The 27,742-nt window shown below is 36.9% G+C and overlaps 1 protein-coding gene across 3 annotated transcripts in view; it reads left to right on the plus strand.

Annotated features, from left to right (window-relative positions):
• CPEB3 (cytoplasmic polyadenylation element binding protein 3) overlaps positions 1-26,892 on the plus strand; it is an 87,733-nt gene extending 60,841 nt beyond the window's left edge. For all 3 annotated transcript variants that reach the window (XM_075108199.1, XM_075108200.1, XM_075108201.1), the window contains exons 7-10: positions 16,368-16,486; positions 17,777-17,891; positions 20,696-20,877; positions 23,733-26,892. In XM_075108199.1, coding sequence (XP_074964300.1) covers positions 16,368-16,486; positions 17,777-17,891; positions 20,696-20,877; positions 23,733-23,960 — 644 coding nt within the window. In that variant the 3' untranslated portion in view covers positions 23,961-26,892. The remainder of the gene's footprint in view (positions 1-16,367; positions 16,487-17,776; positions 17,892-20,695; positions 20,878-23,732) is intronic.
• The last annotated feature ends 850 nt before the right edge of the window (positions 26,893-27,742 follow it).

Raw genomic sequence — 27,742 nt, forward strand, 5'->3', positions numbered from 1 at the left:
GAATCCCTATAGTCACACTGCATTAGGAGCACTTTGTTGCTATTCTTAGGGCTAGGAACAAAAGGCTGCAGGAACTATTAGCCGTAGCTAATCTGATCAAGCATGAAATCTGAAAGATTAAATTAAAATGTTGCTTGCAGTCTAGTGACGTCCCCCACCCCCAGCCCTCAGGGGCTTTATCCTGGTTAGTTTAGTGGGCAAGTCAGGCCATAGCTGTGTAGTCAGTTTCTAACAAGTGTTATTAGCTAATTTATTAGTTGGTATGGTTGACTAGCTTAGGTGCAGCAGCATGTAAGCCATTTTCAGGACTAGCTGGGGTCCAGAAACATTCCTGCAGCCCTGAGCTTGAACAAAAGTTTTCCTGGATTTGGCATCCTGAGCAGGATGGCGTCACCACAGGTCTGCTTGGGCACGTTACCCCAGATTTAGTGCTGGACCTGATGGGCATAAACTGGTTGCATGTGAAGTATGTTGAAATGCAACCTCCAGCACAGTGAGTTACACAAGGCTCACTTCAGTGCAGGGCCAACATAATGATTTTGCATGTTGCGGGATCGCACGTCAACATGGCTGTGTCTGCACCACATTCCTCAAGCACATCTATACTATCTGTATTATCCAGGTTTTTCCATTTTCCCAAATATTCTAGGTTTTCATTACCCTTACTGAATCTTGCCTGACATCACAGAATACACTGTGAGCAGGTGTTTGGGAAAGCGATTTGGCTTGGGCAATGGTTGAGTTTTGGTTGTTATAATAACAAACCCCAAATGATCTGATAGCTCAGATAGCCTTCACAGGATGCCCTGGTTGCCAGTGAGCTCAGTGTTTAGGTTGCCGAGAGAAGAGGGACCAGTGGCACACAGCTGTTTGGTCACTGAAAGTGTATATTACGCACTTGGGCGAGAGAAGCTGATAACAGCTGACAATGCGTGTAAGAGGTTGCTATTTCTAGTTCTGGGCATCTGTATTATTGCCTTAACATTTCTTTTTACTCCTCCTGTGCATTGTAAAGCTTAGCACCATGTTTTTATGTTAGTGTCACCCATGGGGTGATTTTAATGCTTTGCTTCTGAATAAGGCCAATTCATTCCTGTTGCCTGAAAAGTCATTGGATGACTTCCTTTGGCATCTGCTTGGATATGTTAGTAACGGAACTGGCAGAATTGCAAATGCCATGTGTTGGTCTTGAGTAAGCAGATGCCCAGTTTGTAATGTGTTTACTTGGCTTTCACCGCAGGGTTTGGGGAATTAAATGTGGTTTGTGGCTAAGTTTTTTTTGAGTACCTATGAGATGTTGAGAAATAATGAAATACCTGCTAAAGAACGTTATCAAATGTAGTTACGTATTAACCATGACACAGTCTATTTCACTCTGGTAAAATCCCAATAATTTGTGTATTATTGAAATATAAATTGTTTTTTAACTTTTTTGCTGGTCGTCTGAGTTAAGCATCGCTTATCCTAACTACAGTTTGGTTTTGTTGTTTTGGGTTTTTTTATTAAACAGATGGTGCCAACTGTTTCAAAAACACTCTTTTAGGTTTTTTAACAGATTGCTAGCTTTAAAACAACTTTTTTAAAAAGTCTTTACTGATTTTTTTGTGATAACCGATTTTTCTAGCAATCACTAAAAACTGCACAACATATTTTAAAGTGACAAAAATTATGCAAAGGTCTTCCTCTGTTCCTTTTCAACTAGGAGGGCTGATGTTTGGATAAAGGTGTGATACAGAGTGAGAAAATGAAGAATGGCAGAGCTTGGAAATAGGATGGGTTTGGAACAGGAGGAATGTTTTGGCTTTACAGTTGATTTAGACGTGTGGTGCAGCAGTCTGATCCTCTTGTGTTTTCCCTGTTCTTCAGTTAGTTATTCTGTTGTTTGATAAAAATAAGCACACTTGTCCTGCTGCTCCACAGGCGACACTAAGGGTGAATAAGATCTCGTGAAAAAGAAAATAGCATATGCAAAGTTGCACAAAGTAACATTGTGTAGTGATTCTCACCCTTTAATTTAAAACAACTGGTGGGACAGGCTGTATGAGGCTTCCTGATGATCTCTAAGGTAACGTTAGATGGGAATGCCGTTGTTGGTAGTCTTCTGACTGATCTTGATTTTGTGGATGAGGGCTATTTGCATGGTTAATTCCACTGCCACTGCAGTGGCAACGGTAGCTTCTGCCAGAGGAACAAGAATGCACAGTTGCAAGGAGGAAGTACGGAGCCATAATTCTAGTGTAATCAGCCATATTCACAAGAAGGTATCTGGTTTGTCCAAATACGGCAATCTATTGTACTGAAACTAACTGCTTTGGCTTAAATGATCTAATACCTCACCACCAAAGTCCAGCAGAAAAAGCCTAGCCAATTTTTATATTTTAAAACCTGAAGTCAGAGATCATAATATTTGCTAGAATGAAAACTGATGGTCCTTATCCAGAAATATATTTTATGGTAAGTAGGGATGCAAGATCTTTTTTGAACTTGAAGTATTTATGTTCCAGCGCACACGTGCACAGTATCAGTCTTTCACCTTCTGACATCTGAGGCCATGTATATAACTTGTAGTCCTGGTGTCTTCCCACAGCAGGGCAGCATAATCCCAAATCAATGCAATTCACCAAATGTGTGGTAGCAAAACGCAGTACATGTGAATCAGCCTTTCTGTAGCTGTGTAACTTAAGGTGTTTTTTGTACAGAATTTTCTTTTAGGTTTTCAATGACTTTTGTTTGAGCCTCCCTTTGTAAAGCTCTTCACACTATGTCCTGTCTTGTCCTAAATGTTGGAGGATTCTTGGTGGTGTGCTGATAACGATGATTTTAAAATGTCTGTCTTTGAGACTGCTGTGCCAGTTACCAAAGAGCATTCAAGGAGCTTGCTTCATGTAAGAGAATCTCTGTCCCTAAAACGATGCCATTTGCAATTTTTTTTCTAGGGGTAAACAAGAATCTGATGAGGCAAAATATAAAAATATTTCTGAGCAATCAAGCCTAGGCAGAACAAATCTGATTCTGAAGGAGCTTTGCAGGATTATTCTCTCCCAGCTTTCATGTTGCTTTCAACAAATGCTATTTTCTGTCAGAATTGCCAGGTTGTAAGAGAATTTTTTTTAACCCTGAAGAAACCACATTTTTTTAGCAAGTGTTTGACCCTTCTTCAGTCAGCAACTTCTGATGCCTAAGGAGTGACCGGGTCTCTTCAGAAGGTGCTCAGCGTCCGTAGTCTCCACAGGATTTGGTAGTAAAGGTGTTTCTATCAGTCCTACTAGTTGCTTATGGCTACGGTAACCAAATCAGGAAGTAAAGGCTATTTGTTATGAGAAGAATATAACGATTGTGGCCAAATATTTGTAATGTAGTTTAGGTTATTACTGAAAACCTTATTTTGAGAGGCAGGACTGCGCACATTTAGAAAGAATGGGTAGTGTAAATTCAAGAATGAAATTTGGGGTTCTGGGTTCTAGTACGAAGTCATAAAGCAGAGGAAATCCAGCCCCAGCAGCTTCTGTCTTCCTCATTAGTGTAAACCAAATGTTCTTATGAAAAATCATATTTTTTCAAAAGCCAAATTTTCCCTTTCTCTGCCTACTTCCTTCTCTTCGTTATTCTCCTTATGTGGTGTCAGAAAGCTTTTTCCAATCAACATGACAAATTTGATGTAATGCCCACAATTACTGGATTACTGGATTTCAGGACTGTGTTTGAGGTGGGGGGGCAGGGTTGGGAGGGGCAGATGTTGGGCTGCAATTACTGATAGTGGCTCTCAATTGTTATTCTCAACTATTCTGTAAGAATCAATCTTGCAACACCACGTTTGATAACGCTCTGTAAGACATTCTCAAGTGGAGTGGTCTCTTGTGAGATTTTATGTAATGGGACCAAATCAAATTTTTCTGCTTATAACACAAGAGAAGGCTGCTGTCCAAATTTAGATCTCTGTCCCATCAATAAATATATCCCTCATTTATGTTTGGGTTTTGGTGTGGGTTTTTTTTTGTCGTGTTCTGAAGATATTGGGGTTGACTTTTAGTCTATAGGACACTTGTATCTGTGTAGACTTTTTTTTTCCTTCCTCCAAAGACTTCAAGTTCTTAAGATATCTCTGATAGGCTGGAGTACATCCACAACAGAATCTTGGTTACATAGCAGTGTCCTGGCATTTTTGGTAGTTCTTTTGTTCAGATAAGTGACATTTTAAGGATCAACAGTCAAATCCCATTGGATAATACAATGTCTTTGCACTGTAATATGTTGTATGTGTACAACAGACAAAAGATTATTTTTTCTGAGTTTTGAAATATGCATTTGGGGCTAATCTGTCACACAGGAAGTAAATTCAGTAGTTTTCCATCACCTAGGTTCCTCTTCACTGCTTAAGCAGGTTATTTAAGCAGGCAAAGTTCTGTTACCTCAAGTGAGAGTTCAAGGCTGAGATAGCTCTAGAGTAGCTTTTCTAGTGCATGTTGCTAATACGATAAATTTTACTGTCAGACTTGTTATCCACATGAAAATGGAGATTTTGCTATTTGGTATCTGAAGATGAATACAAGCCTACAATTTTTCATGGCCGCACTTCTAATTTGCTAGAGAAACAAGTTGTTTTCATACTCTTCCTCACTAACATGCTGGTCCCCAGAGTGTCCAGATAAAAATTGTAAAGACAATCCTGTGTGGGGTTTTCAATTTCAGCTTGGATGTGCATCTGTCAGCCAGCCTCTTTCATATCTGAATCTATTCTGAACTGTTTTATATAATCAGGGGGTTGACTGCAGTTAACCATGTAACTTCATGTTACAGCATGAGTAATAAATTGCTAGAAGAGTTTTGTAGTCGTAACTGTTCAGAGGCTGTTCAGAAGTTTCTGATAGAGGCAAAATACCTTTTTTACAACACGGAATTCAATATGGAAGGTTGTGCTGTATTCAAAACTGCATTAAGTTCTAGACTTTTTCTGTTGGACTGTGTGATTATTGGAAGAAGACGGGATGTCTCATAACTTGGTCAGCAGTCTTATGGCCAGTATCATCAAAAGGCCTTGAATTTCTCAAGAAAAAACTCAGGGAAATTGTTTTGTTGGTAGCAATTAAAGGAGGTGTACCTTGGAAGACCATATCATGGTCTGCAGTCTATCTACCACTTTCCTATTAAATTGTAGCTAATGCCCCTGGGTTTTGTTTGACTGATGGGCTAGGCGGTATGTTACGTGAGGAGAGATACGTCCGTCGCTTCCAGCAAAGCAGTTTAAGTTTGTACACATCACATCTGCACCTACTGATAGGTTTTTTTCATAAGCCTCCTGACGCTTTCGGGAAAACTAAAGTCATGTGTTGCAGTTGCATAATCTTCTCTTTCCAGAACAAAGTCTTTCCATAAATCATTAGATGCTTTTCTGTTGGTCACATGCCAAAGAGGCAGGCTGTTTTCTCTCACTCGCTGCCAGGAAGGGTTAAGATTGCAGTGGGATTTCTTATACTTTACATGAAGTATCTATTTTATTAGAGTACATTGAGTTAAGTCACAGTTGATATTTAAGGCTTGTCTCAAGGGGATTGCTGCTTCCAAAATCTAAAGAGCAGCTGGTTGGAGTCTGGTTCATCCATCTACTAATCATTGCTCATCATCACAAGCTTTCAATCAAACACCCAGTTCAGTAGGTTCTGTTTAGATAGCAATTCCAAGCATCCACCTTCTGGACTAACTGTTGCGGTGGATTTGTTTGGGCAGATGCTGAAATAATTGACTAGGATTTTTTAAGAAGTCTTACCTGTGTTCAGTGCCCGTATGTTTTTCTTCATTGTTGTACGGTTGCTACCTGCAGTAAAACTTCTTGAGATTCTGACTTGTTTAGACTAAATATACCTCTGACTTAAGTGGAAAATAGACACGTGTTTGGTTAAACGATGCAGTAATCTGAAGAACTGATGGTGTGTGTCCCCACCCCCAAAAAATGACACAAGTTTACTGATTTCTCTATTTGGACAGAAACGGGAAACCTTAAAGATAGTCCTAGTTAAAGAATGCATTCTTTTATGAGTTTTTCAGGAGTATGTCTTGAGTATTTGGTATTCTATAGTATATGAGTAACTGACACCAACTTACATGCAAATTGAGTATTTATTTTAATTTATTGGATAATTAATTTTAATAAAGCTAGACTTGTTTGTGATCACAGGTTTTAAATCTTAATGTCCTTAAAGATGATCTCAGAGAGAAAGGAGCAGCCCTTGAATTTATCTTATAATAATCAAAGATGAACCTTAGAAATCATCATCTGCCCAAATCAGGGACAGGGTTAAGCTCAAAATTTTACCTCTTTTTAGCTCTTACTTCAGAGATGCAGATCCTCTTTTAAAGAAAGCTTTGTGTTTAGTGAAACAGAAGCACATAGAGCTCGATGACTGACTTAATGACATTTCCTAAATAAGAGCATTGAATCATGCATTTTTAGGGGTGTGCATCTCTTTGTCATTTTTGTGGGTGATAAATAAATCTATTAGACAGTGATACATGGTATGCTAACTGAGGGTACATGTATATTATACTGCTTATATCAAACTGAGTCCCTGAGTAGCTTACACATCACACATGGCCCACTCAGGAGGTAAAAATTCAGTCTGGCATAGATTCCCACTGGATTTGTAGCTACTATGAAATGTCTGTATGGGGAAGAAAGTACGAATTCTACTGAGAACTCTCTGGTTGATGATGTATTTAAATAGTGAATGGATATTTAGCTAAAATGAAGTATATTAAATAACTCTAGCTACTGTTTATACTGAAATTTTGCACAGGATAATGGCTAAAAGACTCCCAAGCAGAGTGAAAAATATGTTCCTTCACTACTGTCGCTTTGTAGTATACATATGAAAGAAAATGCTGCTAATTCTGATTTGAATGACTGTCAGTTCACAATATCTAGCTAAATTTTCTTTCAAAACCCACTAATGACGACACTAAAAACAGGTTTAAGGTGGCAAAATCAGAGTAGAGAATTGAAAGCATTACCTGGAATTTGAATATATCTGAGTACAGAAGCAGCTTTCCATCACTATCATAGGCAGCAACCAGACTGCTTTTGTCAAACGGAAGCAGTTAAATGTGTGTCTGGTTCTCATTAACCACTTCTAAAGTCAAGCAGATTTGATTGTGGTTTGTGCCACTCCCCAACCCCCAGTCAAAATACTGCTTTCATTAAATCTTACCTTTTCTTGGAAATATATGAATTGATCTGTAAGTATTATAGGCTCCAGGATAAAAGCAGTCCTTTGAATAGTGTTACTGGTAATATTTAGTGCTTTGCTAATAGCTTGTGCTGTGTCTTGTTCTGTAATAATTTACGAAGCACCAAATTATTCTTTCAGATCATTGAAATAAGTTCAAGGGGATGATTGGTGGTGGTAGAGAGAGACATTCTGTACTAGTACTGCAGCGTATTCACTGTTTCTGAGGGTCATCTAAAAAATAAGTCGTTCCTTAATCCCGCCTGATCAGCTGTAATCATTTCATGCATTGCAAGCTCGTGCTCTTTATAAATTCCTGTAAGCATTATAATATTCTGTTCGCCATTCCTAAAGTCACTGCAATGATGCACACAATTCTACCTCTATGATAATGATACAGTAATATAAAATTAGTGCAATATCATCTGGATATATAAATCAGTAACATATCAAAGGTAATATCCCAAATTATGCTTCTGTTCTCTCAAATCAGAGGTTGGGACTGGGAATTCATCAGGTGCTGGAATGGAAGATGCTGCGGCTGCCTCTGCCCAAGGCAGTGTATATGCCTCTCTCTGATTTCAAAAGCAAGGAGCAGCTGAGAACTGGTGTCTCCCTCAGATGTCTCAGTGCTGTGGCTGGCACTTTTTATCTACTTCATACCATGGAAATTCCTCCTTGTTTTGGGATCTGGGGTGTATATGACTACTGGTTATACCGAGGTAGTATAACCAGTAGTCTTGTATACCAATGGAGGCTTGTGCAGGTTTCATTTAATAAAGTGAACACCGTAATGTTTAAAGGATTTGGTAAGTCAAATTTTTTTTTGTAAAATGTACCATTCTGCTCTCCCAGAAAAATGCACACTCTCACCAGATTTTTTTTGAGAGAGAAATTTGTTCTGCAACTATGAGCAGTCAAGTTTTCGCAAAACCTTCCATTATTAAGGTTTGTCAAGCTGCATCTTTTCTATATAGTCAACAAAGACAAGAAACTTCAGCAGCTAGACCCGAAACAATCCACATGTGAGTGAACATTCAGAGCAGTTATTAACCAGCAACGTACCATAGCAGCAACTGACAAGTTGACTACTTGATTAAAAGAAGAACAGTCAAAGCCTATTCATGAAGCTCTGCATTCTGTCTTAAGAAGCTGTAAGCTTCAGTTCCTCCCTAGGCCCAGTTCACTCACTGTGAAGCACGGGTTACCTGTTCTGCTCACGGGAGAGTTAAGAATCATACAAAACCAGGAAATATGTTGCTGGCTTGGCCTGTGTAAATTATCGTGTGTCTTCTTTTTGATTGAAGTTCTTTACTTTCAGTTCAGCTCTTGACAACAGTCCCAAGTGTTTTGTGTATCACAGCTCTAGTAAGTGCTGTTTCCTTCTTTGAAAATGAATTTTAAGAAAACATATATCTTTGAAATATATTGTATGCCCCAATATAAAATTTTATTATTTCAGAATAATTGACTTCAGCTAAAAATCAGCCTGGATTTTTGGACCTCTGCTTTCTTCCCCTGAAAAATCTTTGTGTTGAATTTATTTTACCTCATGCTGACACTATGCATGAAATAGAAGCTGAAATCAAGCAGACGATTTATATTTATGTAGGATTTTTCTATGTTAATGTTGTTGGAGCAGAATTGGGCATGGGCTTATTTGCAAAGAAGAGTAACAGGTTTTGTTCAAACTTGGAAACTGATCTCTTTTCAGCCATCTGTTCAGAGTAAAAGCAGCAGCAGCAGACCTGACCCCCTCCAGATGATGACAATGAGCAGCTCTGTCCAGAGCAGTCACCATTTCATATTGCCCTTGAAAAGCCATGCTGCAAAAATTAAATTCTGAATTTAGTTGCTGTTTTGATATTTATGAATGTAAATGCATGTCTTTTCATGCTCCTGACCCAGTTAACTTCACAACGATAGCTCTTGCCTCATCAAAAATTTAGTCTGTCATATGATTAATTCATGTGACTACTCTTCTAACTACAACAAACCGAATTGTATGTTATAGCCTTTCTTTTATGTTTTTATACCCTTTAGTTCTGATTTATAGCTGCTATAGATCATGTTGCAGTCTGAAGTCTGAAGTTTTAAAATGGCTGTGACCTTTGAAAGAGGAGACAACCCTATAAATTTGCTGTTCTAATGTTTTACACTAGTGTAGAAGTAAAATGCCAGATAAAAAGAGAGGCTTCAGTAGGCTTGTAGAATAGTCTCTTAGTTTAAAAAAAAAAAAAAGGCGGCATTTCAATATTCTCTTTTCCAGTACAGGTGGGTAGGAGTATTTTTACTACAGGACAAACTGGGGTGGTATATGTGTAGTGGGTTTTTTTCCCCATAAGCGGTGAAAGTCCTGCAGTAGTGATGACTGCCAGATCCCTTCCGCTTCTTGACGTGTTTTGGAATTGAAAGGACTTTGTAGATCTTTAGCTGTGTATATTCACTACAGCACTGTCGAAATGCTGTCCTTCGCTGTTCAGCAGTGAAGTACAGAGGAAACATTAAGGCACTTCTCCCATGTCCCAGAAATAATGTATGCCTTCATGGAGGAAGCAGAGATTGTGGGTGTTGGTTTTTGGGGTTGGTTGGTTTGTTTGTTTTTCAATTTTTTCCATTTAAATTGAAGATGTGGGGGGAAAATCCCCATAATATTTATGACAACATGGGAGGTTTCTTATTTCTCTGTTATTAGTGATACGATAAGATCATTAGTAGTAAGGGTTAAATGTTAGTTGCCATTCTTTTGGTAATCTCAGTTATGTGGACTATTTAATGGTAAAATTGGAATTGTGAAGACATGCAATTTATTTTACAGAAGCTACTGATACAGAACCTCAGTTTTCATTCAACTTTTCCGTATGATCTGCTCGCTTGCTGACTTTTCTTGATATGCATCCTGTCTTCCATTTAACTATGTATGCTTCATTTAACTGCTCTTTGGATTCAGGATCCAATTATTTTTCAGTGGAACTGAGGATATGGAGTACATACAAAAAAACTACCCCAAAACCTGTCTTTAATGTGGCATATGGGGGATTTCTAACGTATCAGACTACTCAGACTTAGTCTGGTACTCATGAAAAACACGTAGAAATTAATAGGAGTCTTGTAAGATGCTAAACTGCTCACACTTCTTACACGCTTTTTGTTTTTTAGAGAAAGGAATCAGCTGACAGGGTCATATGCTGCCATTTAAAAATAGACTGACTAAAAGAAATTCATCTTTGCAGTCCTGACTAATACATAATTTCACTCTTCTGCAGTAGCTAAGTGAGATTACAGCCTGGTCTATTTTGAGGCTTATTAAGTATTTAAAGCCTTTGATGTTTTTTTTGAAAATCCAGTCATGTCACTGCAATGTTTAAAAGAAAGTCTGCATTTTTTAACACCTAGCAGTTTTATTTTTCAAAAATGAGTTTCACTTTTAATAGTCATTTATCTTTGGATTTAGAAATGTTTTATTCATGTTCAAAGCATTTTCTAATAAGATTACTACGGGTGACTTTGAGTAATGACCCTTTGTCATCACATTAACCAATTTAGAAATTTGGTTCACTCTGTTTCTAAATGTTCCTTTGCTATGGGCTTTTAAAACAATTTATTCCAGAAGTTCTAGTAAATACAACCATAATTCAATTCAGAACTATTTTTAAAAATCCAGAAAAAATAAAAAAGTGCTATTTATATTAAGTCTATTTAAATTTACTTTTTTGAGGTAGCCATCTCAACTGTCTAAAAATAAACCCAAAGACATGAGACTAGAACATTAATTTTCTTTGCCAGTTTAACTCCATTTTATTTTTTACATAATAATTTGAGGTAGATATATAAATCGAAATAATTTTGTAGGAGATCTTAGATGGTAGATTTTATTGTAACCTTGGAGCCTACAAAACATCAGAAAAGACACTGTCTAAACTTTAAAAAGATGGAATGAAAGAATATATGCTTCAAAGTTAGTTTAACTTTTTCCAAGTGTAAGTAGTCTTTCCATTTTGCATATGAAATGAATGCATGTGACTACCCAAAGACTGCCCTGACTTGGTGTGCTATATGCTAAGAGAGGAGAAAGTCCTTCTCTTCATTGTCTTTAGCTCTGCTACCTAACATCAGTGTTACCAAACTGAAAATATGTGACCCTTAGAATATGATTTCTAGATCTGATTTGGTAAGTGGGCTGAATTTTGGGAATTACAGATTTGAGGTCTATTACATAGGAAATGAATAGATGATATGCAGACCTCTGACATGGGTATTCATGTACTCTTTGACCTTATATATACTCTTCGTTACTTTTTTTTTACATTTTTGAATAGTAGCCCCAATTCTAAGAACCAGAAATAGGTTAGTCTTTCCCTATTGGTTATATAACATTTGAATGCTGAAGTGCTGGTTTTGTGCTGGAAGGTGCAGCTCATGGTTGATGTGTTTAAGCAGCAATTTATATACTGCTGTTCTCAAATGCAAGAACTTAAAGAACTTATTAGTTACTTTTAGTATTCACAAGTTGAGCATAAAATGGTAAACTTTGGTTAATATGAAGAGATCGGAACTAATTCACAATTAACTGAAATCTCTAAGAAAAACTTCTGATTGAATTCAGTCCACTCTAGACTAAGTGGGAAATCTGCGCAGCTGCTCCATTAGCACCTTTCTGAAATATCCCTGTGTCACAAAGTAACTAGAGGCTGTTCGGACAACCATAGCACTTGTAACATTAGTAATTAATCACTTAAACTGAAAGGAGCGTAAAAACTGTCGTATACCAAACTCCTTACCTACCTTCTCCCATGGGTTACAAAACACAGTCCCTGATTTAATTTCACTCCACCAAACTCCGTGCCTAATGACGGAGCTGTACAAGGACAGAAAGCTTTTTTTTTTTTAACATCTTTTATTCATGGGCGCTCTGCAATGCAGTCAGTCTGTTCCTGGTGAGCCATAAAAGGCATAAACTGGATCATCTTTAACTCTGAGAAGTATTTTGGTCTAGACAAGAAGATAGACTTTTCTGATAAACTCTACCACCTATAGCTTGCTAAGTTGAATGGTGTCTACAAGGCCCATAAGTTTATTTTCTCCCTTGCCTGATAAACCTAATACACGTTCTGCCCTAACAAAGGTTCATGAGTAGTTCTTTTCACTTAATTATATTGAGGAAGGATGGGCAGAACACATGCATGATGCACTTCTCACTAACGCTCCAATGTGATTGTCTGTAATTTGTACCAACATGCCAGTTTTTAGCATAAAAGTATGAAAAGATTCTGCTATTATAAGAAAGGCAGAATAAGTGCCTTAATAAGCTTTCCACCTAGCATGTTGTTTTGCAGAGATCACTGAAGCCTTATTACAAAATGTGCTTTCAGTAATACAGAAAGGTTCCCATTATTACAGAAGGTACGCCTATGTTGATGTTAATTGAAACAGAGATTTTTCCAGACTGTCTAGGCTGGCAAAAATGCCTTTTCCAGTCTCCAGCACCATTATATGCTAGTTCCAAGAGCATCTTGTGTTTAAAGTGACAGCCTTGTTTCAAGCTTGTGAGACGCAGCATATATGCCAGATCTTCCAGTTTGTTCTCAGCAAGGTTAAGTGAAATTAGACCAACTGGACTAAATTATCCTTTCATATGGAAATTGTGTCACTGTTTAGATGTCAGAATGGGACATGTACAAAGGAGCTTAGTTCTTATACTGCTTTCCATAAAATAATGAATCCTTGAGCTCCTAGGCTGTGCTTCAGAATCTAGGGGAATTAATCTCTTCCTCTTCTTTCCTCTGCTGTACCCCTTTGAAAGTTGTAGTGACTTTTCTTTCAGCAGGGTATGCGGTTGCCTTTTTCCAGTGGATTGCATAATGCAGTGTTTATCATCAGCACTGCAGTGATGTGTTGTACCAACTGCTGAGAAGGAGCTGGATTGTTTCTGCTCTGCCAAGAAGCCATATATCTGTGTATATAGAACATTCAGCTGTTCTCAGGTACCCTGCTGTTTTCTGGGTCTTCAAATATCTCACCTGTTTTACTTTGTGGAATCTGAGTCAGGAGCAGTCCCTTGAGCCCTCAAACCTTTAGAACATTTGGTCAGGTAAGAAAGGATCGCTGCTGAAGTTTGTCTGCGATGTACTACTACAGCATGCAACCAAGATTCTGCTGTAGATGATTAAAACTTTGAAATTCATCAAATCTCTTGCTTCTTGGAAAAAACCCATATGCTTTGAGTCATATGAGATCCATGATGCAGAGAGATGAGAATGTGCTGATGCACACAATGCTGAGGAATCTGAAACAGCTTTCAGCCTCTGCTAAATAATTCAAGTTATTTGGATTAATACATTTTAAATTATTTATTTAATTTAATTATTTTTCATTTCAGTGTAATCTTGGGTACCAAAAGTCCTTGAATAATTGGAATAGATGCGCAACCGCCAGGTTTTGAAGTAATGCTGGACATCATGTCATGCTAGTCCAGCCTGCTTGCTTTTCTAGATTAATAGAAGACTGCAGCTGTAAACTGCTTACCTGCCTTTCTTCAGAGGGCCCACAGAGACTCCAAGGCAGGCAGGAGAACGTGGTACAGTCACAGAGGTCTAGAGAAATGAGGAGGTGTTAACTTACTAAGCTTCATGGCAGGTGCTAGCCCCAGGTTAGAAAACTGAATTCTTACTGAAATGGGACGTTCTTGTAATCTAGCAGCCAGATAAAATTAATAAGTATCTGTCTGGTTAATTTTAACTGGTTTGGGAAATTATGATCATACCGTTTACTGTACCCCCAAATAGCTGTCAGCTCCACCTACCACAGATGTAACCTCTTACTATGACCCAGAAAAACCTAAAAAAGCTTCATAGAAGAAGCATCACGAAATGTTGCCCAGATTTTTGCTGAGTAATTAAGCCACAATAAACATTTCCCAATTTTCATTTTGACTTTATGCTAAAGAAATTTCCAATATTTTGCTGATTTAAGATTATTCAAGTCTGAAATACACACACAATTCTATTTTTTAGAGTTCAGATATTATGGTCTGGTCAGAAGATAAATCTTAAACATTTAAATCTATTAAAATATTTTGGAAACCATTCTTTTAAAGTGTGCCTAAATGTACATGTATTCTTATTTGGATTTCATAGTACTGGAGTGATCTGTACTGCGTCTTCTGGCAGTTTCTCTCACAAGGGATTTTTATTAAACACAAGGCAAGGATTGGGCTGAACCATAAAGTGCGATCAGTTGGCTTTGGGGGTGTAGCTGCCATGGTGATCTTTCCCAAGCATCTAGTTTTCTGACTGGGGCATTTTATAAGGCTGAAAAAACTGGTATACGAAAGATACTTTAGTTTGTATGAAGTTCTTGCTCTGATCATTGAATATAACCAGAAGGGGTGGAATGGAGTGAGGAAGATGGTAACAAGTGCATGGATGGAAAATAAAATAAAGCTAGAAATGGTGGTGATCGCAAGCTAATTATTTTCATACTGAGTTAATGTAATTAGTTTTGTAAAGTCTGAAACTAAAATGTTAAAGTGGGTTTATATGTTTAGGGGACTGTTTTAAGAGCATTACATCTGCTAGAGAGGGAACTGATGTTTTTACTCAAGAAATATTTAACATTTTATTGGAACCAGTATCTTTAATCTACTCCAACTCTAGGTATGCAAGTTCCATGTTCGTTAGCAAGACTGATGATCAGTTTTGTTTTCTCGGGGAAGTCAGTCTCTCTAGATGTGTTCTGGGCTACAACTATGTTGTTAATGCAAACTTTTATTGGCCTCTGAAAACAAACAGCTGCATGCAATTTAATGTTCTTTGAGAAGTCACACAGGACTAGAGATAGAGATAGGGTAAGAGGTAATTTGGTAGATAATAACTCTACAGAGGAAAACACTTTTTCAGTGTCTATCTTAATTTTTTTTAATATATCAGAGTAGTGTTTACCTAAAAAGGACATGCCAAATAGTATTCACTCAATACTCAGTGTAAGATTAGGGTAAACCACTGCTATATTAATAGCAAACAGACTGTGTAAAGCTGTATCAAGAGTTGTCATAATTTAAATATGGTGTATTATCATGTAGGTGCCTAGTTTGTGTCAAGAGTCTTAGGCAGAGAAAGTGTAGCAGTCCCTGCTTAAACTCCAGCTGCCTCTAATTGCTGCAGATTTTCTGAAAAGAGGTAGCCTGTAAGACACACAAGTGCCAAATTACAAAGGTCAAAGCCAACACGTTCACATTCAGTGAGAAAACAGTGTTGTACTGATGATGGAGCAAAAGAGCAATGCATGCTCGATAGAAATTCCTCTTAACCGGGCAGCTGTATTCACGTCTAGCAGCCAGTCTTTAAATGGCTTTGCTTAGAGCAGAGCCTGCTCTATTAGTTTCACTTCTGAGGTGGCATAAGCATGGACTGCTTGGGTCAAATCTTCATTCAAATTTAACAACATTAAGACTGAAGAAAGCCTTCTTGCCAGCTGCATTCAGAGGAGCACTGAATGCCACACACACTTAGTGTTACTGCTAATTTAAAGTCCTCAAATTCTGAATCGCTTGGAGCAATTTTTGTTGGACTTTCTCCTTTCTTTTGTATAAATAACAACAGCAGGTCTTTGACTCATAGTAAAACACAATGTATGCCATTCTTTTTCGCTCATGCGTATTGTTTTTAGGAGAACATTTTTTTTTCATAGTTAAACAGAATTCTACGCTCACATACTTATCTGTTTACCTATCCACTTTTTTGATCCTTTCTTCTAACGTGTATTCATTGTATAGAGCAACTAGAAACTCGGTGCCTCCATTTTAAGATGATAATCACTGATACCAGCAGATGCCACTGATAAATAGCTCAGATATAATTGTTGAAGAACCTTTTATTCACCGGCCTATATTCTCACTGCTCAAAATCATTAACTGATCAAATAAACATACTCATATGCAGCAAACACTCGTGTCTCCATTCTGAAATCAATACTGTATGAGAGTAAGATCTATTCGGTGAATTTAATTTATGACAACAAACTAACAGCCTTAACAGTTATTTGTAATTTGTATATTTTACTTCTTGGGTTTGTTTTCTTTATTTTAAAAAACCGCTTTATAAATTAATCAGTTATTTTTCTTTCTTGTGCCTTTATCCTTTCCCCAAGGTTACGCCTTTCTGCTGTTCCAGGAAGAAAGCTCTGTACAAGCTCTGATAGATGCCTGTCTGGAAGAAGATGGGAAACTTTACCTGTGCGTGTCAAGTCCCACAATCAAGGACAAACCAGTAAGTAGCTTATGCCATGACACTTATGCTGGTTGCGAACCCATTTGCTGTTATTCTTTTCAGTTAATAAATAAATAAATACTTACAGTTGATTGACTTGTCTATTTCCTGTTGCTGTCCTTGCTGTTACATTGAATTGACTGTCTGTATCAGCGTAACATAGTTTTAACATTTGCTTCTTTCTGATAAATGCCATGTTCAATTAACTTTTGTATTTGGTACTTCTGGTATCTCACAGGAGCGTGCATGCTTTTACAATGTTAGCTGTAAAACAATCAGATTATAATTTTCCCCTCTATATTATTTGAAAAAAAAATAAAGCCTTATGCAATGAAATGAAGAAACCTTACCTGCACAAATTAAAATCCAGATAGCTTCAAGTATCTCCTGTACTTCATTAGGTTTCTTAATCATTATTTTTTCTGCACACAATAGCTAATCAATTTATAATTCAGGTCTCGTTCACCTTACATAAACTGCAGGGGAAAAACAAGTAATGGAGACAGCTGTAGCAGAATAGGAGACATACAGTAACCTGTTTCTATTGTTCACATCTCTAACATTCTTTAATGCTAGTCTCTTTTGTGGCTATGGATACTTACAGATTAGACGAACGCTACACACAAATATGATAAAAAATATGCTGCCTTTTAAAAACACTATTAAAAAGCTGGCACAGATAAATGAACAATGCAGTATTCCAGCACAGTGAATGCGCTTACATGATTTCTAGGATCAATAAACGGATGGATGAACAGCTTTATCCAAGTAACTTCTGAGCAGTTTCTTTCCTTATCTAAAGATATCTTATCAACTGTGGTGCTTGCTGCTTAACAGAAGTGAGCATTCACGCATTATAAAAACTCCTTTTGTATCTAAGCACAGAAATTAATTTTATCTCTGCTCCTATCAGCGCTTTAAAATGTGTGGATCAGTGTGACTTCAGGAAAGCCAGAAGGTCAAACTGCAACTGTAATTGCACATACATGTTGTGAAAGTCCTTTCACAGATTTCTTATTACAATGGCGATTAGGGGCAGAGAATTAATGAGGTAGGAGTTTGCTGTGATGAAATTTAACTCAAGTCTGGCCTCTACAGGTGATAAGTGAATTGTCCACCTTTCAAACAGATAAGCTATGTTCTCACATTCTTTTGATGCTTACACCACTGATTTAATGCTTTTTCTAAGTTAAAATTATATTTTTCAATTATAGAAAGATTTCGTAGTTTTTTAATAATTTTAAATGAGTTGTTCTCAAGTTCTTCTACTAAAACCAATCCTTAATACAGGTGCAAATTCGACCTTGGAACCTAAGTGACAGTGACTTTGTGATGGATGGGTCTCAGCCTTTGGATCCAAGAAAAACTATCTTTGTTGGAGGAGTTCCACGGCCCCTCCGAGCTGGTGAGTAGAAGAAAAATGTAGGGCATGTAGCAGGGAGTTCCAGATTAAGCAGAAAAGACACATGGTATATGTCAAAGAGCAGAAAATATACCCTGTCTTTCCAAAGATCATAGCTCACTTCTGAAGTCTGTGAGTGTCTTCCTGTCTACAAAATAACAAGCTGTGAACAATTTTTATCTTTTAAATAGGTTACTAATTAGGATTTTCAGTACAAACAGTCTTCCCCAAGTTTGCGTAATAGCCTAGAACTTGGCAGATTTTTCGTAACATATCCCATCTTAATCCTAACCCTGATTTGCTTGCTGAGATGCAGAGACGTTCTTTCCTTTGACTAGATGACAAACTTCTCCCAGCCCCTCTCCAAACCAGTTCCAACTGCAGCTCTATGATTTCTCTCTTGCTTTTTCTCAGCCCTAACCCCCATTTTCCCATGGAGCCACAGACAAGGCCTCTCAGCCATTGTCCAGAAGAAAAATTTCTCCCGGCCCAGGTCTCTTGGTGTACCCACTCTGTACTGAAGACCACTTTCAGACCCACTCCTAATGTAGCTCTTTTTCTCAATCATTTTTCTTCACCCTTAACTCTTTTGCTTCACTTCTATTTGCGAAGCCATAGACATGACTCCTTAGTCTCTTGCCAGAGGAAAAAGTTATCCCAGCCCAGATCTCCTGGCAGCTCCTGCTTTGTTTTGAAGGCCCCTTTTCAGCACCGCTCCCAACTGTAGCTCACCACTCTTTCTTTCTTCCTAACCCTTCCATTTTTGGTGAGCCAGTGACAAGGTCACAAAGCCATTAGCGAGTTGAAACATTTCTCCTAGCTAGGTCTTTTGGCAGCCTTCACTTCTGTTTAGCAGTCCCTCTCCATCCTCACTCCAAGCCAGCTGCATGGCTTCTCTTTTTCATCCTCTCAAGCCTAATCCTAATTTTCCAGGGCTGTAGTAGGCAAGGCCCCTCAGTCATTGTCTGGAAGAAAGACTTCTGGATCAGGTTTCCTGGTAGCCCTCACTTCCCTTTGGCAGCCGCTGTCCAGCCTACTAGAACTTGAGCTCCTCACTTTATCTTTCTCCTAATCTTGTTTCCTTTGGGAAGCTGTACACAAGGCCCCCAAGCCATTGCTGACAGATTTCTCCCAGCCCAGGTTTCTTGGCAGCTTTTGCTTTCCTCACCATCTTAAAATAAGGCATAATTGTAAGGCAGTAATTATGTAAATAGTAACAATTAAACATTACCTCATTTCTAATTATAGCCTTTATAGAACTGTATGTCATTTGGCCTGTCACAGATTACATTTGAAATGCATTACATTTGAAAACTGATGCCTTTAAAGAGTTAACTTCTCCAAAGCAGACATAGTTTCCAGTTTTCTTTGTTTTCAACTTTAAAGATCTGATACAGAAGTTTTTCTTAAGAGGTCTGAACACTGCATGCTTTCCTTGCCCTGGGATCCTATACATCCTTTGCCTATTGGCAAGAGTAACTGATTGGAACTACTGTTGTCAGTGCTTTTAAGTGTTCCTGACTCTTATTCCGTACTGTCACTTTCTGAGATCATTACCCAAATGATGATTCTAAATCATCAGAAAGCAGAAGAATCTACTAGTCACTACTTTATGTTGAAAGTTCTCCCTTACTGTTTGGGGAAAGAGAATTATCTGGCTTGGCAGAATGAGTCAGACATTTGTTTGCTCATTGCAAGTGGACAAATTAGTATATGGTCTTCCCTTAATGTGGCACACACATTTACACAAACACATGCACATACGCCATTTAAAAATTGCCTCTATTCTATATATAATTAACTAGTGAGTTTTGTGAGAGTTACAAGGATTTAAATATTTGGTGTATCTTTTTCATTTTATCTTGAATAGCTAAATTTTAGCTTGCGGCTGAAAGTATTTTCACACATTGGCGTAAAAAACTATCTGACTTGGCAGGGCCTGTACAGGTCCCAGCATCTTGCTTTGTGAGGGTCTGCCCTTCATCCATCTGACAAATTTGTTTGCCTGTCAGCTTTTACAGAGAACTTGGCTTGGTGACTGTACATCTCTGCACAGTCTACATGCCTCTTCTCTGCTTCCTTCAGCCTCTTTTCCAGTTCCTCCAGTTTTTTCCCTTCACTTTCCTCCTGTATGTGTCCTCAGCCATGCACTCAGCCTGTCTTATTTTATGAATGATATTTATAACTTCTTTGGAGTTATTCTTAGTGTCAGAAAAAGCAACAAACCACTTTAAAAGATCCACAATTAAGGTAATGATCTACAAAAATACCAAGTTAAGTTGCACCCAAAATGTAGGCTTGCTTTAAGTGTAATAGCTTCTGATGTTTCACAAAATTGTTTCAACTGTAGAACACTTCCTGAATGTTTTTTGAACCTTAGTACTTAGGGAAAAATATCAGATTCTAATTACAGGAATTTCTTGTAAGTCATCTTATATGTAAACCAGCATTAATGAGCCTGGCTGGAGCTGGGGGAGATCCTGAACAACTAATCCCAAATACCACGGTTTTAATTTACAATATGATAAATTCTAAAACAGGTGACTTGATACCTACTTCAAAAATGTAACTCTGCAATTTTTTCACACTTCGGTCATACCAAGTTTCTTTTTACAGATTCTGGTTTTTGCCTTTATATTTTACTGTAATTCATGTAGGGTTGATTCAATCTGTTAAAATCAACGTTTGGGTTTGCTATTTCAGACTTTGGAAGACAAGTCCGCTAAGCACTTTTTTAATACAACAAACCAAATGGAACACTATTATTTACGTTAAATCGATAATCTTTAACAATTGACCTCTTGCAGTTGAATTGGCAATGATTATGGACCGTTTATATGGAGGTGTCTGCTATGCTGGCATTGATACAGACCCAGAGCTGAAGTATCCAAAAGGTGCTGGCAGAGTGGCTTTCTCCAACCAGCAGAGCTATATTGCTGCTATCAGTGCTCGCTTTGTCCAGCTCCAGCATAATGACATTGACAAACGGGTAAGTAAAATAGCATGGAACAGAACGGTTGTTACTCACAAAGCTGTAGAGAAGTGAAGAACATCCTTATATTGGAAAAACACTGTAACCTCTGTTCTTCAGATTGTTTGTTATTTAAAAGCTTATTTAAGCAGCTAAAGTGGAGTGAAAAAATAGATCTTAAACATCTCAAACAACTGTTTAGCACTCAAACCAGAAAATAGTTGGTTGTAAGCTTGTTTGTTCTTGGTTTTGTTTTGAATTCTGAAGGTCAAACACTGTGGAATTTCCCAGCTTTGTTCTCCTTCAGATGTTTGCTCGTTGTGCATCAACAGCTTTTAGTTAGTGGCTACTTATATAGCTTCTGGCATTTCTGCTATTATTAGGCAACATTTTCTCTCAGCAATGTACTTTTAGACATGAGGTTCCTAAACCACAGGTTCATCATAAGTATCACAGGTAATGCTGACCTCAAAAGTCTTGAGAATTATTTAACCAAAACCAAATGCCAATAGATGCTTGATAGGCAAAAGGGGGGGAAATGAAGTGGTTTTCTTCAGTCCATACAAAATCCTGGTTTCTAAAGGGCTTTTCAAGTATAGAAAATTTACTGACATCTGAGTTTAAAACATTAAAAGAAAACATTAATTCATTTCCAGGGTATTTTTTCTTCCTTTAGACCTTCTGTCTTCACCTCTTGATTATGTGTACAGGTAACACCTACATTTTTGAGGACTCAGCATTGAAAATTATTCAAAAGAACATACAGCATGCACTGCTGCTGTGTATTTTTATAATAGCAATGGCTTGTTTTCTACTTAATATAAATAGTTTCTTAAGAAGTTGGTTTGACAGGTATCAGGTGTGTCTACGATGTGCAGTATACATATAAAAACACACAGCTGCAAAGTCCAAGCTATTTTTACTTTCTCTGAAAACCTGAACTGAACTTTTTGTCAGATTACATGAGGTTTTGAAGTTATAAAGCCTCAAACTATTTTTCTATGGTGCTGCTACACCTCATGACTTTAACTAAGACAAGGCAGTATTCCTAAATATTCCTAACACACAATATTCCTAAATATTTCTTGTCCATTTAATTCTGAGAAATTTTAGAGAGAGACTAAGATGACTGATTTTGCAGTCACAAGCACAGTGGTGAACCCTTTGGGATTTATGTATCAGCCATGCTTAAAAACTCAGGGGTTTCACTAAGCTTTAGGGTAGAGCCACAAAGGATGCTAGCTCATAGTTTTTTCCATCAATCAGTACTTTTCCCAGTTGGTTGATTGATAATTAGAGTTTACTTATCTTTTATCTGTTTTTAAAATAGGTTTATCAGTGAGTTTGAAGAAGTATGAATTCACTTAATCAGTCCCTAAATATTAGTTTTTAAATCTAATAGATGGAAATCCCTGAATTGAACAGTGTACGTTCTTAAAATCGTTGCACTAGTAACCAAAACAGGAAAAGGAGTGAGAGAGATGATCTATTTCAGACCTTCCCAATTCATGCTTTGGCAATGTGAGTAGGTGAGGATCCAGAGATGTGCTGGCCGTTGGACCAGCTTTCTTCCAACTTTATTTGAGACAGTGCTGTTTTCTTTTACACGATGCTTCTAATTTTAATGGTAAGGCATCTGATATGCAAAATGGCACTTATTCAGACTTGTTCATGCAATACTAGTAGTACAGTATAATCTAAAAAAAACCAAATAAATTGGCAGTTCTAGCTGTTCTGAAGGCAAGCAGTGTAATTCACTATATAAGCTTTACTTCAAATGAGTAACATTTGTTGAAATATGATCAAGATAAGCTGAAGTAAAATTCAGCATAAAGCTTTTTTGTATAATATGTTTCCTGTTTTAAAACTTAGTATCTCGTCCTGTGTTTATTTAATACCAGATGTATTTAAGTGTATTCAGTGGAGTCAAGTTTTCCTTGCAGTACACAAATTTTGCCAGACTAGCACTTGTGCAGTTACAGCAAAATTATTTATAATAGAAGTATGTATATTTCAATTTTTTGTCTCTTAATGTAGTTGACTGTACTCAAACCACTTTATAAGTAGCATCATAGAGCCATAAGAATTACACATTCATAAGCTAGTGATTTCTCCACGATGAATAAAAACTCAATTTAAATGTGTAGGCTTGGTTTGTAGGAACAGGCACACAGGAGAGAACTCGCATGTTGTCAACTTCTGTAACAGTGTTATTGCAAGCGCCTAGTCACGCATCAAAATACTGCTGTGTTTGGCACAAGTGCTTGAAAAACAAAAAAGAATTCCAGTCCTAAAATCTTTACAACTGAGTGTAGGACAAAAGTCAGCAGCTCTTCAGCCTGTTTGTAATTGATAGCAAGGCCATAGCTGGAATAACTAGAAAATCTTACTACATTTCTAGAGCTAATAATCTTCAGATAGTGGTTTTTGCCAGTATAAGGCAGAGTATGTGATACAATTGCATTTAATTTTGTTTAATTTTAATCTTCTCTTTGTTTGTTAGTCTGGTTCTGTATCTTGTAGTTCACAAAAAAAACCAAAGAAACAAAAAAACTCTCTGGGGAAAAAAACCTCTGAAACTCACCAGGCCTCTGAAGTTTAGAAATATAAGTTTGTTCTTTATCATTTTCCCTCCTAAATGCTGGTCTCTTATGCCCTGCCCCCATAACAACCATATTCGCATTCCTGGAGGTTTCTTAGACAGCAGCAAAATCCTTGGAGATGCTATTTTTACTGTACATCCATGTTAGTACATTGCAGCATCAGTTGAAAACCTTCAAGAGAGTCAAAAGAATTAAAATATTGTTCCTTCTGTTCATACTTAGCAAAAGTATGTAATCTTCTTACGGTTCTTTTTCTTCTTCCTGGTGCAGGTGGAAGTGAAGCCATATGTGCTGGATGATCAGATGTGCGATGAATGCCAGGGCACTCGCTGTGGTGGAAAATTTGCTCCATTCTTTTGTGCCAATGTTACCTGTTTGCAGTATTATTGTGAATACTGCTGGGCAAGCATACACTCTCGTGCTGGGCGAGAGTTCCACAAACCACTGGTAAAGGAGGGAGGTGACCGGCCCCGCCACGTCCCGTTCCGCTGGAGCTGAACCCCAGGCCTCCCCCAGCAACAAGTACTGGAGTAGATAAAATCGAGTGAAAAGAGCGCGCTGCCTCAGGGCTTAGTGTTCTGGAAATCTGTGCATTCGTCCTCGACTTTAATGAAGATATGGGTCTTTTTATTACTATTATTATTATTTACAGTCACATTACTGAACTCAGTGTCCAGTATAATACAAACCGGCAGAGTGTAACTGTACTGATTTTGCACTTTGATTCACACAAACATCTGCTTGGTACCTTAATTTCCCACACAAGACTTGTCACTAGTGACATTATGTAGACTGCCATTCTCATCAGCCTTCACTGGGCTGATGTGTATGTGATGAAGATTTTTTTATTATAATTATTTTTATTTTTAAACTGGAGCATGCACTTATTTTCAGAAATTTAGACTTGCCCCTAGCAGATGACTTACCAAAGGTAATATTCACAAGTAGGTGGCAGATGTAGCAAAAACTTAAACAGATATTCAGCAATCATTAGTTTGGGTCATTTAGAGTAGTAATAACCCTTAAAGAAAATAAGCCTTTAGTTGCTCTCCATTTTGACTTGTAAGGATGATACCTCATAAGCTGGATCAGACTCTTTTCTTTTGTTTTGCTGAGGGGTTTTTTTGTTTGTTTGTTCTGTTTTGTTGGTTTGGGTTTTTTTTTTTGTTTTGGTTTTTTTTTGTTAGGTCTTTTAGTGTTATGTAAATGTATGCTGCAATAGCTTTTGCTGCTATTAAAATGGTATTACTAATACCATAATACTCTATTCAGGCTAGGGTATCAATTAAAAAATGAATATGTGATTAAAATAGTGATGGCTGCTGAACGGAGATCAGTATAGCATACAGAAAAGCTTCCAAGGAAGGTCAATATTTTTTGACTGCATGTTTACTTAATCAGGTTGCTGCATGCAATAAATTTTATATATGTCTAATATAAAACCTGCCCACAATGCACAAATTATGAATCTATGTAGGCTACAAAATACTCGGTAACAAAAAAAAAATCGATTACTGACTGGAGGAAGGCATGCCTCAGTAAATGTAATGCTTCTGAAATTAGGATCAGCCCATTACAGAATGACCTATATTACAACAAATATAAGAACTAGCTGTAGGATATTCTTAAAACAAATTTGTGGATGGTAGATGAAGTACTTTGCGGTGCTCTGTTATATATCGTGCAATTTATTTTATATAGTAAAGTGATTATGTCTAGTACTGTGATCAGACTTAACTGTTAAAGCCTCTGTATCCAACATTAACACATTTTTGACAGTTCATAACAGGTACATAAACAGAAATGAGCTCTTAGTAACAATCTCTCTCCTAATGCTTGCATCATTTACGTAGCTGCAGACCTTGTCCAGAAAACCAAAGAGCTCATGCTAGCGTACATACACTACCAATTAGATAGTCTGTCAAACTAATAAACTAGGCACATTTAAGAAAGTTAGGAAAAAAAAAAAAGTGGTGCTAAAGAAATGTCTGCGCGTAACAGTAACATGAGATGTCTCCTCTGTGGATGTGGCGTTATCTCTCTAATCCCTGGATGTATCCTGTGAAGCTTGAATACAATTCAGACCTGCTAACACAGTGGACATTTTTTTAGCATGAACTATGGGGCTGCAGATAGCATATAAATATAAACACACTTGGTATACTAATGATTGTGAGAATGTGTACACTATTTTTTTCTTCCTCCTTTGTTTTTGCAGTTCTGGGGACAATCTGACTGGATATGACACCGCATAGTAGACTTAAATGTTCTGAGTTTTGTTTGTTGTGATGTCCTTGTTTGTGTCTAATTTAGTGAGCTGTTCTTCCCAATGTTTAGTTGCGAGTATTGGCTTTGAAAGGATTTTTTTTCTGTTTTTTGGGAAAAAAAAAAAGAAAAAATAGTTTTTTACTGGTTTAAAATGCTTATTATAATTATCCCTTTTGAAGTTACTTCTGGGCGCTTTTGTGATATTGCTTTTCCCAGCCCAGGTGTCTTTTCTGTTTTTTTTCATCTGTACAAGACATTTTGTTATGCACTACTTTTTGTATCTAGACAGTTTTCAACAGTCGGCTGATGATTTTTTTTAAAGAAAAAGGCATGCTTTCTGACTGACATGATCTTTTGCAATACCTCAATTTTGAAATATAGGAAAGAAAATGATATTTTCTAAGTAAGTTTATTCAGAAAAATATATATTAATTTAATTCTGCAAGAAAAATGATTTAACAGATGGGTAACTTTATTTTTTTCATGCTTATTTGAGTTTTTTTGAAAATGAAGAAGTTAGAGCTTTATAACTGTAATATTAAAGATCATAGCTAACCTACAGAAATCTACCTAATTATGTGAAAGAAGTAAACCTTTTTGAAGAAATACCCCTCTTTCATGTAGAAAAATACCCCCAGAGAGAAAGAGAGAGAGAGAGAGAGAGAGAAGCTGGAAAATGTTCAATATAGCGTAATGATGGATTAAATCTAAAACAAAATCATCATAAAGAACAGGTGTAAACACAAACTCCATTTGGTGCTGAAAGTTGTGAATAGAAGGTGAAAAAATATTTTCCCTTAATTTGTATATTTATAATCAAGTGTGATTATGCACGACTGACCAGAATTGTGAGAGTTCTTCTGTTTGTATTTTTTTAAAGAGAACTTTTTTTAGTTTATTAAATTATGACATGCTCCCTTTTGTTTTGTAAATGAATGTGCCCCTGAGTTGTTAATATGTTATATTAAAAGAGGGTCCTTCAAAAAAAGTTATTTTTTAAAATACGGAGTTCTGAACTGCAACTTGACTAAGAAGCCCCTGGGTACAACAGGTCCTATTGTGGCCTTTTCTGATGTGAGACTTGAACTAGTCGATTTTTTTGAAGGCTAACCTAACCTCGACTATTTGTTGTTATGTGCAATACTGTTTGTACTGTTTGTATAAAAAAAAAGAAAAATGAAAAGAAAAAAGGCATAAATCTTTATTGCAGATTTATTTTCATTGCAGACTTTAGACATTGTGATTCACTAAAATCATTTTTCTACTGTCAAATATGTACCTTTTCTTCATGCTGGTATTTTTTCAATAGTAATGTAGCCTTTGTACTGAGACAAATTTTCATTGTTATTTTTAGAAAGATTTTTTGCTAAGAAAAAAATTAAACATATTTACATATTTTTCATTTTTATTTCGTATTTTCTTTAAGGAGTGCTTTCTCAACCATTAATATAGTTGTTTCTGGGAGAGACTTTCATATCTGGTCAATGTCATTAATATTATTTTGTATTTTTACTTGGAATAAATTAATTTTATGATGCTAATTCTTTAAAAGTTTATTTTTTTCATTTTCAGTTATTTTTGAAGCTAAAATCTTTGTAATATTGTTACTAAAGTGTCTAGTTTTTTGAAATGCAAAGCTTTATGTATTAACTTGCTGATGTGGTTTACAATAGTGTGGCAATGATGAAAATGGTTGGTTATGTAAAGTGATTGGAAAATTGTAACAAGGAATTGGGCAATAAAATGACAGAATGAAGCAGAAAAAATGTGATATTTTGAAAAGCCTTTTCCTTTATCAAAATGATTTAGGGAGATAATAGGGATGTCACAGTACCAGTTCGCTGTCTAGATTTATACACCACCAGTGTTGATGAAATACTATTGCCGTTATAAGGAACTAAATCTATTGAAGCAATGGGTTTTTGACCCTGCCCATTCAGCATAATACGCCCATTACTTTTCTCGTCATGAACTCAATAAACTCTTCTCAGTAGTCTTAGATTGAACCTCCT

Source organism: Phalacrocorax aristotelis, chromosome 12 (assembly GCF_949628215.1).
Source record: "Phalacrocorax aristotelis chromosome 12, bGulAri2.1, whole genome shotgun sequence".
Lineage (NCBI taxonomy): Eukaryota > Metazoa > Chordata > Aves > Suliformes > Phalacrocoracidae > Phalacrocorax > Phalacrocorax aristotelis.